The following is a 15,780-nucleotide window of genomic DNA, read 5'->3' on the forward strand; positions in this document are numbered from 1 at the left end:
TACCTAGGTAGATTCTCAGTATAGAGTACTCCATACATACCTATCCATGACGTAAGATATGTACTGTACATAGGTACCAGGTAAGTATGTAAGTGTCAAGATTCTGTATTATGAGTATCCGCTATAGAATGAATACCTAGATACTGTACCGGAATCTAATTTACAGGCAATGACGTAGATGTTTCCTGGCTCCTAGGTATGTATGTGCACCTAATACTGCCTGTATGTACATACATATATCTAATCACTGGTATTCTCACAATAGCAAGGAAAGCTAAGAATAAGCTTGAAAATTTATATCTACCTTCAACTAGCCTGGTCGTAGATAGTTTTACATGCTCTCTATATATACTGTCTACACATACATACTGTACAGTGTCAGTTCTGTACAGGTATACTACCTATTTATCCATCCATGGATGTCGGGTAACTACCTAGGTATGTGGGGTATGTACTGTATGTATGTACATAAATACACGTACTGTATTGTTGCCCGTGCTTGTCGTACCTCGGGATAAGATTAAGTGGGCATTCAACATCCAGGGGCTTGAACTCCATGACTTCCACCGTTCAATTATCATAGGAAAACAAAACAAACAAACGAACACATACCATATTTACAAACGCGATTTATATTGATGGATGAGTGAGTGCGAATAGACCCATCTGCCCGACATCTTCCCTAATTACCCGCAGCTTCTCCGCAGACGTAAGGTTCTCAGCCTTCGAGAAGCTTGCAACACTAGCTGTTCAAGCCCCAGCGAACGATGAGGGATCGGATATTGCGCGACTGTCTCGACACTACCAGCACCCAGCACACTGTTCGAGTGGCTTAAATGGTACTTTGAGATCTCAAGCTCCGACATCCAGGGTGCCTATGGTTTGCTTTTCCAACCCCGGATCTTGCAAAGTACGGGTGAACTAAGCTCAAGCGTGTAGGGCATTCGGGAATTGGATGTTCTTGTGGCGCTATGCAAAGCATCTTCTTCGGTCAACAAATTTGAGCATGCATCCAGACTGGTTGTACAATTATCCCAATATCTTCCCGAATCACACAGCCAGCTCTTTCGTCCGTCGCCGTTCTTGCATAATGTGAAACCATCACCTTGGGAGGCTCTTACCTTCAACATTACTTCCGCTCTTCTGAGACTCGGTCTAGAGTATCCAGAACTACGTGAGAAAGTCGCTAGCGCTGTCAATGGGTATTTGGATAACTGTGCAGAGGCAATCAATGTTGCAATGCCGTTGCTGAACTGTGGTTCTGGGACAGAAAAGCACGGGGCAGTTCACGAGTCTGTCGGTGTCCTTTCAATCGCTGTCTCCCTTGTTGGCTTCCTAGAAGCCTCGACTATGTTTACTCCGTTCTGGACTGCCACGAAACAGCTGCAGATACTCCAGCAACTGCGAACAATCCTGTCCGAAGGATTCATGATTGCCGTCGAGACTGCCTCTTCCACAGTGCGTAACGCAGAAACATCCGATCACGGACTCAGGGATTGGAGAAAGTACACTCGGCGATACTCTGCCGATGGGCGACCCTTGGGAGCTATGCTGCTGCAGGCAGGTCTCATGCAATTCGTGAAAGCCTGCGCTACGTCTCTTATTGGTGCGCAAAACTGCTCTGATACTGAGCTCTTGGACGATTATATGAACGGAGTTGGTATTGCTCGAAGCCACGACGAGGCCGAAGTCAATCTTGTCGATTGCATAACCGAGGTCATCGCCGACCAAATCCAGCTTCTGGATGATGGATCCGATTATTTGCAACTCGGTTCACCATTACAGCAAAAACTCGCTTTTTTCGTCAAGGCATACGCCTTCATCGGCTATCTTCAATGTGTTATTCTCAGCGGAAATACAACTAATAGCGAGGACTTTCAAGGTTGGCTAGAGGATGTACTGATGGATCCGAATCAGATGTCTTGCTCGGAACTGGCAACTGCTACTTTGAAAAGTATAGCGATCGTTGCCAAAATGTCTCTGAGTGGGGCCGCCTCTGGAAGTCGCTCACTTTTACGATACATTGTCGAAGGAGGTGTGCCTAGTCGATCTTCTAGCTGTGTTGCCGCGAAGTGTCTTGCACAAGTTCTTGGCATCCTCTCACAAGATGCGGTTATCACTACGCTGTACTCGCTGGGAAATGTTTTGAGTCCTGGCTCAGGCAGTGAAAATATCTACAATGGCCAGTTGATGACAGAAGCTTCTGGGCATGGAAATGCCGTTTCAACTTCGCACCAAAGAAATGGCAGTGTAACTTCCCTTTCGTTGGACGGCGAGGAAGGCAAGGTGCCTTATAGGAGTGTTGTTCATGCTATTGTAACAATTGCGACCAACTGTTGTGATGAAAAAATTAGTGCCTTGGCCCAGTCAATGTTATTACAAAAGATCGGCAAAGTCAATGTCGCAGTTGATGCATATATCATCAAGGAGACTGCTTCGCTGTCTTTGAGCACTGGACAGGCCGAATTCCAGCTTCTACTCAAGTTCTATGACCGTATCTACTGGGATGGAGTCATAAAGGGACAAGGCAGCATAACAAAAGCGGTGCAAAGCGCAATGGCGTATCTGTCTGTCTCCCTGAAGAAGGATTCTCCACTCTATAGAGTATATCTGGTGCATCTACTTGAAAGTATTGTCAACAAGGGCGATGCCACCGATTCTGAGAACGAGCGACAGAAGGATATCGTTCTAGCGCCTGACGATATAATTCCGTTGCTGAAACCATTGGCACTGCTTGTATCTTCCGAACAGCCTGGTGGAAACGGCAAAGTGGCCGTGGATTATGACCAGGCTGTCTCTAGTTTGTTTCGCGATGCCTGGTTCAACCTTGCTATTCATGGAATATCTCTTAGTTCAACTGTCGCACAAAAGCACCACAAGGTGCTGAGCTTATTTGCCATTCACTCTCCTCCCCTTGTCTCGGAAGATCGCATGGAGATGTTGGAAAGCGATGTTGAACTCAATACAATCCTTAGACGGGGATTGAGCCCACAACGTCATCTGGAGCAAAAGAGGATGTTGATTTCAGAACTTCCCAGTCGCGAATCAGATATTAAACGCCTGAACTACCCAAAGTCCGTTTTTCTTAATGCAGTCTTGCTGATTGAATGTCTTCGTGCTTCGTCTGGGCATTGCACCAAAATCCTCGACTACTTCCGCGATCCCGCCCTAGCCACCGTTGAAATGGCTAGTTGCATGGGTGACATTGCAGAAAAGATCGTCTCTGACTATCTCGCTTTAACTCTTTCCGGGAAACATACGATTTTCTCTGTTCCATTCTTGTCAAAAGAATTGGCTGGATTTTTTGTGGCATGTTGCCATCGCATAGAAAGAGTGCAAAACGTTGCCGTTATTTGTGCCAACAAAATAATAAAAGAATGCCCGTCAGCAATATGTGCAAAACATTCGCTTTTTGCATTGCTTGAGCTTTTGACCGTGATGTGGAACTCCTGCCTTGAGGAAGATTTGGATGAGTTTGAATGGAAACCTTCGTTTACCTCGCCCATGGGAATTGTCAAAGTTGATCTACCTGACAATTATGTTTTCCGAAGGAAGACTTTGGACATTTTCCTTGAGCGAGCCACAGCATGGGTAACAGCAGTCATCAATGTGGCGTCATTGGACATAAAAGGCTTACTCCAGGTAAGTCCCTCGCTGATCACTCAGAAGCTGGTGCCTGACTAGCAGTTAGACGTATCTGTCCATGCCTGATTATGGGACTGGCTTTGATCAAGTTTCAATGGGTCGTTCCTTTGCGCTTAACATGGGATCGCTTATTCCTAAAAGTGACCAACGACTTGGTAGGCCTCGGTGCTCGCTTTTTCCATGGAGAAACAGTCTCTGACAGTTTAATTCGCGTTTAGGGTCATTAGAAACTCACGGTTTGGGCGTAACTAACGTTGCCTCCGACTTCATCAGCCAGTACTCTACACGTCAAAAATATAAGTTTTCAGATGCGCTTTCGATTGGCAGCGGAAGTCTGACAGCTGGGAACAACGGTTCGTATACTTTGGTTGCTTGATACTCGGCGAGCTAATTTATACATATCTAGGTTCCAATGTCTCTGTGGGCCCAGTCACATTGTCGGGATCAAGTAGTGAAGTGGAAAACATGCTATTTGAACTTCATCAAAAGGTTAGGAGGCAAAATGACCTGTCTCTTGTGGAAATCCGCGAAACACTACAACGTGCGGCCGCTGTTTTGTGTAGTAGCATTGACCCTCACCCCTCCATCTCCCATTTTCTGGTATCTTTGCCATTCGAAATCTTCTCTGAGGAATCGATCAATATGGGCATTTCTTTTTGGATGGGGGCTATCCATGAAAATCCCAGGGTAGAGCCAAAGATTTTAGTGGAAATCTTAAATGCTTGGGAAAGGACGATTCAGCGCAAAAAGGGACTTTTTGATCCTTCCTTCGAGTAAGTTGACACATGGCAAAGCTCGTTTCAGCAACCAATAATAACAAGTGCCTGTGCTAGCTACGTGGACCCGATGTACGCAAAGATCGAACTTTTGCCAACTGACAAAGCCTTGGTACTCAGAGAACAGCAAGACGCCCAACGTCATCTAGCACCGCATTTGCGCATTCTTCAGTTTTTTGAGAGCCACTTCAATGCTATCCGATTGGGGAATGTGCAAAATCAAAGATTGTTCCGTCGCCTTGTTGACCGAACAACCACCGGGCTTGCGCAAACCAGTGGCCACCCTTTGGCTAGGGAGCTGCATTTCCGCATCGTTCTATTTGGGCTGAATGTTTTGGGGCATTCTGGCTCAGTCGGCACTCCCTGCTTGTGGAAACTTAAGGATCAGATTCTCTCTGGCGCCTTGAGTTGGTTTAAACACGCTCCTAGGTATGTCGTCCCCACCAAGAGACCTAGAATGGCTCTTTAACTGTAATCGTGCAGGTGGTCCTTTGGCGGTAATCGACTGCAAATCAAGACCGAAGACAAGATAATCGGCGACGTGATGTCTGCCCTGGGGAAGACGGCTAGCATTTCATGTGACACGTACGGGCCATACAAGTCCTTGCAGGCAAAGCAAAATCTTCTTAATGTTCTTTTGGAGAACGAGAGGTCTCGACTTAGGGTTTGGTTGTATCCGTTGGATCCCGATCGTAAACATTACATATCTCAGTCGCCCACCAATCGGAATCATACAGAGGTTTGTTCCCAATACTCGTGTATATGACATGAAAGGCAAATCTGATCTCTTCTTAGGAGGCTACTTCTTTGTTGCGACTTGCTTGGGCTGAGAGTTCTGGCTTAGCTATACAGCTCGCTACCCGCTTCCCGTCTGCGAAGATGAAAAACGACATTCGTTGGCTACTGCTAAACTTCCCCGAAAAGGTTATCGATGAACCTAGCGGCCTTGAGATCATGTTCGGGGACTCGCTGCCTGCGGATGTGTCATTCCAGTTGAAGGTTTGGACCCCTGCTCCTGGATAAATTCTAGGACTAGATCATGACTGATATGTGCAGTATTTGTTGTACTGGGCGCCTGTCAACCCCACAGAAGCCCTGACTTATTTCCTTCCCGCGTATGGCAATCACCCCTTCATTTTACAGTACGCAATGAAGGCCCTGGAAAGCCATCCCATTGATGTCCGCTTCTACTTTGTTCCGCAGTTGGTGCAGGCTCTTAGATATGATGCATTGGGTTACGTCGAGCGCTACATCCTGGAAACAGCCAAACTGTCTCAGTTATTTGCGCACCAGGTGATATGGAACATGAAGGCAAACTCCTATAAAGACGAGGATTCCCAAGTGGTGAGTGCCTACGATAATCCGAACCCTATGGCTTGGTCACTAACATTGAATCTGCAGCCGGATCCGCTCAAGCCGACACTGGACAAATTCATGGATGATTTGATAGCAAGCTTTTCTAACGAGGAGAGAAATTTTTACGAACGCGAATTTTCCTTTTTCAATGATATCACAGGGATATCTGGGAAACTTCGGCCGTATATCAAAAAGAGCAAGCCAGAGAAAAAGGAGAAGATTGAAGAAGAACTCCGTAAGATCAAGGTGGAGGTTGGCGTTTACCTCCCCAGCAATCCAGACGGAGTTGTTGTTGGGATCGATCGCAAATCCGGAAAACCTCTACAGAGCCATGCGAAAGCGCCATACATGGCAACATTCCGAATTCAAAAAACGAAGACAGTCTTTGGACCAGCGAGGGTCTCTGGGACCCCAGCTGCTCATGCTGCAGAACAAGACTCCGAGCCTGTATCTTCGGGCGCTGATACCCATGACCAGAAACAAGAGACCTATGAGGTTTGGCAGTCGGCCATCTTCAAAGTCGGCGATGACTGCCGTCAGGACATGCTGGCCCTACAAATGATTGCCGCATTCCGCAGCATTTTTGGGAGCGTCGGGCTAGACGTTTGGGTGTTCCCTTACCGAGTCACCTCGACAGCCCCTGGTTGTGGTGTGATCGACGTCCTCCCCAATTCTATCTCCCGGGACATGCTAGGCAGGGAGGCAGTGAATGGCCTCTACGACTATTTCGTGTCCAAGTATGGCGGAGAGGACTCCATACGTTTCCAGGAAGCACGCACCAACTTTGTCAAGAGTATGGCGGCTTACTCCGTCATTTCTTATCTCTTGCAATTCAAGGACCGTCATAACGGAAACATCATGGTCGACGATGCGGGCCACATTATACACATCGATTTCGGGTTTTGCTTTGACATTGCCCCCGGAGGTGTACGCTTCGAACGCGCGCCTTTCAAGCTCACTTCCGAGATGGTAGCCGTCATGAGCGGGTTTGGTCAGACCGCTGGTGGATCTCATAATCCGACGATGACGCAGCCATACCGGTGGTTTGAGTCGCTAGTGGTGAAGGCGTTTCTCGCGTCGCGTCCCTACAGCTCCAAGTTGTCCCAAATCGTGTCCCTGATGCTCGACAGTGGCCTCCCGTGCTTCAAACCCGAATCGCTGAAGAATTTCCGTGACCGTTTTGTTCTCGACCGGAGTGAGAGAGAAGCGGCCGAATACATGCGGGAGCTTGTCCGCAAGTCTTACATGAGTGTTTCCACCAAGGGATACGATCAGTTCCAGCTGCTCACCAATGGTATACCGTACTAGAGGGGAGGGAGGATGGGTTTACTATTGTTCTTTGTTGTTGTTCTTTGTTGTTGTTTTCTTTCTACTTCCCTTCTCATTCTTTTCGTCTCTCTATCTCTTATTAGTTCGCAAGCTAGACAATTGTGGTTGCACTATTTTCAGTCTATGTAAGCCCTCTTTTACACTATGACATCGAAAACGATGATGGCTTGCCCATTTAAATATAGCTCAATCTGGATAGCTGTCCACCCCCGACTTTTCTTTTACCCAAATTATAGGGCAGGTTGACTACTGGAGCAAGTCCCTTAAAAAAACAGAATAATAGTTACCCTAACCCTAAATTTTAATTATGCAATGCGTGGCCCAGTCTGATTATCTGTGGACACCTCGCCGGGCTGTTGGCTGATCACTTTGAACATACATAGCGTGGGCAATTAATTCTTGGACTCTCACTCTCGCTCGCTCTCTCTCTCTCTCTCACATCATGGGACCGCTTCGAATTCATTATGGCACTTTCGGATCGTCGACTGCTTCGTCCTGGAAGACAAAAGAAAGAAATTGGAGCAGTAGAGCAACTCTTGAAAGTCAGCTTGAATGTAAATTCCAGCGCTGGGAATATGAAAGATTATAGGTATTCATATAAAACAAATCTCAAGATTGACTGCATGTGAAGACTGTCAACTAAACTAATTCTGATGCAATTTGTGGCTACTTAAATACTTTCATGCATAAAGTCATCAAACCCGTCCCCGAAACGCATGGAACGACAGGAAGAATAAATTGAATCCGCTCATCAACGTAAAAACAAACTCCTCCAAGTAACCTGACAAGACGATTTTGGTGGTGGTAAAGCTCCCACCTGCCTCGGTGGTGCCAATCAATAGTTAGAGCACAATCAAATTGTAAAAAAATCATGTACGACAAGAGTGAGAAGAAATTTAGCGAGGGGCAGAAATACAGAAGAAAGAATTGGAAAACGAAAGAAAAGAAAAGAAAAGAGAGAAGAAAAAGATAGAGATAGGAAGAGTTCTACCTAATCCATAAAATCCCCTCGAAGAATCTTCTCTTGGAAGAAGTCCGGCTTGTTCTGACGGGGTTGCTTGGGTAGCTCCCGAGCAGGCTGCTCCATCGAGGCAATCGAAGCTGCACGTTGATGATGGGCAGACTGGCCTGCGTAGACCGAATGCTGGTTGGAAGACCCGTTGGGAGAAATGGCACCAAACGAGGGTGCACGCTCCGCTCGGCTCCGAAGGGCTTCGGACCAGTTGAAGCCTTCGCCTAAGAGTCGCCCAGAGGAGTTAGACCTTTCGTTCTGAGGAGCAACTTGATCTATACCTGCACCAATTGATCCGGTGCCGGTGGGCAATGACGCAGTTTGACGTCGTCTACCAGGAAAGACTCGCTCTTGAGGGGGGTATTTACCGTTGCTAATACTTCCAGCGCGGGCTTCACGTAGAGCTTGTGCGCCAAAAGAGACTCGCCGGGCGAACGGTGAGCTCGGGGTAGCACCGGAAGGGCCGTTTTCGCTATCCTCGGTGACCGCATCCTCGTAGGTCGCCGAGTTGGATCCCACGGAGCTGGATACGCTGCCTTGTCGGAAATTCCGGGGGCCCAGCGAAGAAGTTTGAGTCGGAGAACCCGAGAGCCCTAGCGTAGTGATCGAGAGCCTCCGGCCTTGGTTGGATTGCGCGTTGGCTACTGCGCTGGCCATGGGACCCGTTGAGGCCGAGGTACTCCCAGGGTTTGCAGACTTTGAAAGATAATCGGTGAAGGAGGAGGCTAATGAGGCCCGCCTCTGACGTCCCGAAGGAGGCGGTACAGATATAGGCGAGGTCGAACGGTCGTTAGACATGTTACCAGGAGGAAACGGGAAGCAGTCGATGCTCTCTGAATTGAGATGTTGTGTAGATGAAAGGAACAAAAGAAGGAGAAAGGGACCAAAAAGGCGGGACCGAGTTTGGCTCCAAAAATGAAGCACACCGTTGCTTCTCTCGAGTTTAGATTAACCGACGCGGAGGAAGATGGGTCAGACGGGACAGAGCTCCTGAGCCGCAATCATACGATTGGGCCCATAAACAATCAAAGGAGGATAACGAGGAAGTTCCCCAATACGGGGAAAGCGATTCAAAGAAGCCGTTGAAACGGCGAGGTAACTTAAGAGATAGGAAACGACAAGGGAGAATTGAAGGAGGGGTGGGGGCAAGAATGAAGGCTTCTCTAGCCTTGATGGAAGGGCAAATAAGAAAGAAGATTTAGATTGAAGTCGGATTCAAAGGAAAGACGGTAGAAGATATAGACAGATAATGCGAGGGGCGATGGGCGGGGAGAAATAAGAACAATAATAATGGAAGGAGGACAGGAAGAAGGAGGGAAGGAAGGAAGAATGGCGAGAGAGATGGACAGGCGGACGGGATGGAGGGGGGTGGAGCCAAGAGGAGGGAGATTGTCGAAGCAGAGTTAAGCGGGGAGGCAAAAAAAGGGAGATTGGACACAGCGTAGGGAATCGATCAATCAAGCAATGGGAATGGATCGCCTGAATGGGCGAGGTGATTGGACGAAACGGTCCCTCGTGCAGGTGAAGTCCTGGGAAGCTAGAAGAGCTTAAGACAGCCAAGGACTGCGCTCCCTGGCCACCTCCGGGGTCGTAGGAAGCTTCGATGGAGTTCTCCGAGGTGGGAAAGATGATGGATAGGATCGAACGAGATGCCGGGGGAGCCTCCTACCGAGAGGGAGTGACACGAACGAATTGATACTACGGAGTACGTAGTGAAGAATGAAGAAGTGATGATGAAACGGTCCACCGATCGACGGGAGGTTTTACCCCACAAATTCCCATCCGCTGACCGTGGGCCGCAACGGGTCTAGCCTCTACGGGGTTGATGATTCACCATCTTCCCTTGGCCTTCACAGTAACTACGCAGTGGACAAGGACTACCCAATTTGCAAATCTCATATTTCCAAGAAGAAAGTTTACCAGAATCACAGAGTATGTAGTATTTGCTTGGTCTTCCTGCATTTCCCCTCTCCCCCTCAGGACGGATCATTTATTTCCCTACCCAGCACTGGGAGGAGGGTGGAAGAGCTGTATCAGTCGCCCTGCAACGCTCGGTTCAATCTCCGTCCCGTCCCTGGCAATTTTGATCTCCCGGTTAGCATTCCAGGGATTTCGCAAGCCTCTGGTGCGGTGGAAGGGAACCCGCTCGGTCGACAGCCACTGAATCCGGAATGGCCTGCCGATCGATTGAAACCCCGGCTCTGATGTTTCTTCAACGACCTCGCCGGCACTTCTCTCGCTCTTGGCATCCTCCTCCTCATCCGAAGACGAATCGGCCTCCCAAAAGATGGTGCCCCGTGCAGCGTCGTTGATGATACGCCCGGTGGGCGCCGTTTCCGTCGCCGGGGTCGGTGTCATGTCCACTATCGGGGATTCCGGATGGACATGGTCAGCCCGAGAGGGCATCGCCAGGGTCAAGGCATCGTCGTCCTGGATCGGCGATATCATTCTGGCATACCCGTAGTATTCCCCGGATTTGTTGGCAGAGAATACAAGGTAAACATTATTTGCACTCTGAAAATGTCGGTCAGCGTTCATGCTCACTTGGGCTGTCGCGGATGGACCGTTCCTTGCGGAATATGCGAGAGAAGCCTCACCTCGTAGGCTTGATTCAAGCAGTCTTCGTTGTGAGACTGGGTCGCCCAGATCCCGCTGTGTCGGCTAAACTCAAGGTCTTCAACGGTAAGACTCTTGACGATGAAGTATCGGTTCGGAACCCAGAAGCTTGGCTCGCTTCCGGTGGTGCCCTTAGTGCCAGAATTAGCCTTTGTCCCCTCGCTGGTATCTGCGGCCGTCCGTCCGTCGCCATCCTGCACGGGAGTCGAGGGTCCCGAGGGGTCGACATTGGAGGCCGGGGTCATTGGACCCCGTCGCAGTCGGCAGACCAGACGTGCCCCGTGAAACCTGGAATCATTGAATCTCTCTAGTGCTGTATTGCAAGCTGATTCCGTTTTATAGTTAATGAAGGCACAATTACTCTTCGATATGAGAAACACGCTTTCCACATCCTTGGTAGCATCTCGAGAGAAGTAGTCCTTGAGATCAACGATAGTGGCACCCGGGGGGAGATTGCCAACCCACAAGGCGTGGCCAGACTGTTTCGGTTTCCTTGATGGTCCTATTGGGGTCACCGACGGGGTCTGATTTGGGTGGATCGAAGTAGAATCTGGTATCCCATCAGTTTCCCATCGTGGCAATCCACGGCCCGTGATACTAACCCGCAGAAGAAGAATTGATTGGCGCTGACTTCATAGGGGTCGACCCGTCCACAATGGTTTTGGAGACATCGTAGTCCGTGCTCAACACTTGCGACCTGGCCTCGGGAAGTGGCTGGGTCGTGGTAACCGGTTTTTGCAGCACAGAAGAGGAGTGTATTCCCACCTGGGTCGGCGTACGATACAAGAGGGTGGATGCTTGCTTCGGGACCTGTTGATGCCGATGATAATAATGGTTGTGCCCACGCCCGACAGCTTGGCTGCTAACCGGGACCCCAAAGTGAGTCGGGGCAGCATTCAGCGAGTGATATGCAGAATTATGGGAATGAGGCGTGCTTTGATTTTGGGTTTGGACATAATGAGGATATACCTGGGAAAATTGATAGCTGTAAGAGGCGGCATTTGGTGAGCCGGGGTATGACGGTAATGAATGTAATGGATACACAACTCCGTGCGGGTGAGCTGTCGGGACGAATTGTTGCGACATGGGATGATACTGATCGTAATTATACGTATGTTGCGGCAGCATTGCCCTCGTCTCACTCATGCTCAACATGGAGGGAGGCGTCCCATGACTGTCGGGTGTCATATAGGTAGTAGGTTCGATATGGCGGTGCATGATTCCAGGGCATGGGAAAGTCTCGTCTAGAGAGGAGACGAGTTTTAGCCGAATTTCCTTCATATTTGTAACTAGATCAATCGCACATACCGCTATGATGAGCAGGTTCAGAGACAGGCTTCTCATCCGATGTTGATGATCTTTCGTCGGGTTGCCGGGCGGGCACATTGTGCGTTGATTTCGTCATGATGCTTCTAGGAGAGACACTTCAAGATACAAACACAAAAGAGAAATCCGCAAAGGAGTCAGCAGGGCTTCTGCATTGAGGTGACTCCGTTTCTTGATAGAGGTAGCAAACCGGTTAACATGAGGCATACCTGACCTGCGCCGTGTCGGCAACCTTTTCAACTCGCAGTAATCAGCAAACAGAATCAACGGCACCTATAGAACGCTCAAGCTGCGTTAGAACCCAAAACAATAGAGCACAAAGGATTCTATTTAGAGGCAATGAAAGAAACGTCAAAAATCCGGAATGGCGCCAGTGAGAGTAGGCAATGGAACAAGGCTCAATAAAAGAAGATCTCTCAAAGGTGGGTGGGTATGCAGAAGGGTAGTAACAGAGATGAGTGAACATGTTTGACAATCGTGATTAATCATGAATGGGAAGATCAAGGCTGCAGGGGTAGCTAGCCTAGTGGGAATGTAAAACCACAATGAACGATAGCATGAAGGTGCCTAAGCATGGGAACTTCTCGCCAGCGCCGGGTATTGTCTTGACTGTTATAGGTCCAAGATAGGAGAGGGGTGTGTGGACAAGAAATTGCTTTTGTGAATATACAACCGCCACGCACCCACACGCACTCACACATATCCATGACCAACAGTTGGAGGTTTCACACGTAAGGTGGAGAAAAAACAAGAAAAAGTGGGAAGATAAAGACCAAAACAGGCAGGAAAATAGGCAACAAGGGTAGTAGAGTATATGGAACGAAAGAGAGTATGTAACAGAGAGAAAATGAGTGCAAGATAAAGGGTGACAGAAAGAGGGAGGCGACATTTTGAGATAGGGTATAATTAGTGTGCGCAATAATGCTGCGTGGCTTTTGCATCACACTATGAGAGCATGGGACATGGTTCCAGACCAGAGAAAGCAGACTAGTCAAGAAATTTGCGTGTTTTTGGCCTCTTCAGACTTGCCGGGCCGGAGCTGTCGAAGCAGACATGGGGCAACTGATGTGCGAAGAGGGTAACAAAATTGAAATACGAAATAGATAGACAGAAGAGAGCTGGGAGGGAGACACATGCTTGAATCTGCTCACCTTTTCGAGTTCAAGGAGTAAAGCAAATGCTTAGATAAGGTAAACCGTAGGAGACGAAGATGCAATGAGATTAGGGGAATAAAGATGAATGTCCGGGAAAAATGGGTCTGAAGGGGAGAAGAGACAGAGAGCAAGAGAGGGGTGGTTGGCAGGTGGGAAAAACAGAATGAGAAAAAAAAAAATAAGAATAAAAAAAAGGGACGGAGTCTGCCAATGATTTGTGCTAAATCCACATCGAGAACTGTGGCTGCTCTGGCTTCTGTTCACTAAGACTGAAGCGGCAATGATGGAGAATCAACAAGGACCCTCTAGACTCGGCAGAGATCTGACAGTGCATTTGATTGTCTGACAAGATGGATCCGGGCTTTCGGACGACGTGCTCCTGTGGAGAGGCTAGCCTAGGTGGAATTCAATAGGACTGTTGTTGCCCTTCGGAAAGTTGTATACCACCAGCTGGCAGTCAGCCTAAGCATATAGGTAGGTGTAAATATAGGCGTGCGCGGCTGGGTGGCACTTGAGGAAACAAGAGGAGAAAGGTCAAAGAAGATCACGATTCTTTTTCTCTTCTCTTCATTGTTTCTCCCTTATACATCGGGTGATGACCTTAAGCGCCGCTCATTTTTTTTTTTTTTTTCGTCTTTTGCCTCTTCTAATTTGTTTTTCTTTTCTTTTTGGCTCGTGATAGCTTTGTTCGATGCTCTTCCAAGCTGGTTGGCTCTAGTATAGATGATTTGACGGTTTGCCGGCCGGTTTGGATACCTTGCGGATAATATGAAAAGAAGAGAGATAAAATGGAGATAATCACGAAAGTAGATATAACAGGAATGAGGGGTCTGACTTCAGTGGCTTTGGCGATTTGCAAGCCAATCGATCAGAGGTCCAATCTTATTGGGCCCGTTTAGAAATCATGGGGCGTCGGCGAGGTCAAGACCGGGCCAAAGATCAGGGTTTGATCGTCTAAGACTGCCTGCGCAAACACATAGTAGGCAATCCACATAAGCTGGTCTGCGACGGGTCTTAGCAGAAGCCTAGGAGGGTTGAAGGACGTGCGGAGACTGGGCAACGTGCCTTGAATTGGTCAGAAACCGAGACGGTTCCTTTTTTTTTTTTTTTTCTCTCTCTACTGTCAACACTCGACACACTGGAAACCGTACAAAAAAAGCAGAGAGCACGGGTCTGATATGCACTGGTGGCATCGATGGCTGTGGCTATTGCCCGGTGTGATTGGGTACCGTCGAAGTATCCCCCTGGCCAGGTGGAAACCGCGGGTCCACCGGCCCTTTCGACAGCTTCGGAGGCATCTATGCAATTGGCGCTTTGCAGGAGTCCCCAATAGTCTTCCTCATCTGTATGGGCCTCACGGATCATGAAACCATTGACGAAGATGATCCTGTGGCAAACAGGGCAAATGCTATCCGTAGAATATTTTTATCGCACTGATTTCCCACTTTTTGTCCCCCATCCATTTCGGATCATTCGGGTCGACTCCCCCATCGCACGTCCCGATTTTATCTAGCGAGGCCCACCAAAGAAAATTAAATCCGTATGACAATAGGTAGATGAAAACGCAGTAGGCAGAGCAGAGCATACTCCGTAAAGAAGACGACGGGTGACGGAGAGGAAAGAGGAGATACACCGTAGAAGTTGGTGGGGCGACGTGAAAGGGTTTCTGATCGATGGATCGGCCAGTGGCCGTAGTGGCTGTTGAGACCATTGCGATTACCGCCAGAGGTCTTCTATATCCATTATTGGGAAGGAATACATTTCCTGACGAGCCGAGCCTGCGGGCTAGGCCGAACACGCGCGAAGCCGTAAGTACCGTAGTATACAGTACTCCGTGGATAGACCGGAAGTACTGTGTACGGAGTACGGAGCACTGTGTAGTGAGGAGGAATTTGCCACGAACAATCAACAAATGGAGGGCGCTAGGGGAGAGAGAAGGGCGGCAGGGGGTGCATTCCCACTAGGGCCCGATCTCCACGGCCTCTACCTGCCTTTGGGTAAGACTCTGGTTTACGGCGAGCAACGGGAGGTCACCGTAGTCCCAGGACCAGCAGACCCGCCTCCACCCGTCCGGCTGACATCCCAGCCAATCGTTCCCGAGGCTACCTTTGCTCGAGGTACCTCCGCCGGGAGGTACGAGAGGCACCATCCCACGGTGTACTCATAGACTATCTACGGTAGTCCCGAATAGTCCCGGCGGATATTTCATCCGGAGTCTGCAAGGCCACGGACACCTTTAGCTTCCTTTTTTTTTTTTTTTCCCCCTTCCTCCCACCGGGCATGCAGGGCCGTTGGGAGTAACCATCAGTTGGATTTCTGTCCTTTTCTCTTCTTTCCTCTGAATTTTCTAATCCTCTTGGTTGGCTTCTATTTTCATCGGTATCACTCCACAGAAGACGGCGATGCGCAGTGTACTGTACACACTCTCAGTCACAGTATTTTCCTGACAACTCGGCGCTCGCAGGGACCGCCACCACCCGATCTGCAGATGATATGACGTCACAGATATGGACTGGCTGACGCCAGCGCAAATTTCCTCAATCGCAACCATGACTATGCCCGCAGG

General features: G+C 48.9%; 3 protein-coding genes across 3 annotated transcripts; 1 reads left to right on the forward strand and 2 right to left on the reverse strand.

Moving 5' to 3' along the window:
- Window positions 1-638: 638 nt before the first annotated feature.
- stt4 (1-phosphatidylinositol 4-kinase STT4) lies at window positions 639-7,085 on the forward strand (the record flags this gene model as incomplete). Its single annotated transcript, XM_053098899.1, has 11 exons — window positions 639-646; window positions 697-880; window positions 940-3,642; window positions 3,692-3,800; window positions 3,864-3,998; window positions 4,052-4,418; window positions 4,479-4,850; window positions 4,905-5,160; window positions 5,217-5,420; window positions 5,478-5,765; window positions 5,823-7,085. 11 exons carry the CDS (start codon window positions 639-641, stop codon window positions 7,083-7,085), a joined length of 5,889 nt encoding a protein of 1,962 aa, XP_052957197.1.
- Window positions 7,086-8,097: 1,012 nt separating this feature from the next.
- KD926_005717 (uncharacterized protein) lies at window positions 8,098-8,916 on the reverse strand (the record flags this gene model as incomplete). The annotated part of the gene is made up of 1 exon (XM_053098900.1): window positions 8,098-8,916. One exon carries the CDS (start codon window positions 8,914-8,916, stop codon window positions 8,098-8,100), a length of 819 nt encoding a protein of 272 aa, XP_052957198.1.
- Window positions 8,917-10,116: 1,200 nt separating this feature from the next.
- On the reverse strand, window positions 10,117-12,139 carry KD926_005718 (putative YT521-B-like splicing factor; the record flags this gene model as incomplete). Its single annotated transcript, XM_053098901.1, has 4 exons — window positions 10,117-10,632; window positions 10,716-11,284; window positions 11,337-11,978; window positions 12,043-12,139. 4 exons carry the CDS (start codon window positions 12,137-12,139, stop codon window positions 10,117-10,119), a joined length of 1,824 nt encoding a protein of 607 aa, XP_052957199.1.
- Window positions 12,140-15,780: the final 3,641 nt, after the last annotated feature.

The sequence above is a fragment of the Aspergillus affinis genome (assembly GCF_023601865.1).
Source record: "Aspergillus affinis strain CMG 70 chromosome Unknown NODE_29_length_302309_cov_84_903329, whole genome shotgun sequence".
Lineage (NCBI taxonomy): Eukaryota > Fungi > Ascomycota > Eurotiomycetes > Eurotiales > Aspergillaceae > Aspergillus > Aspergillus affinis.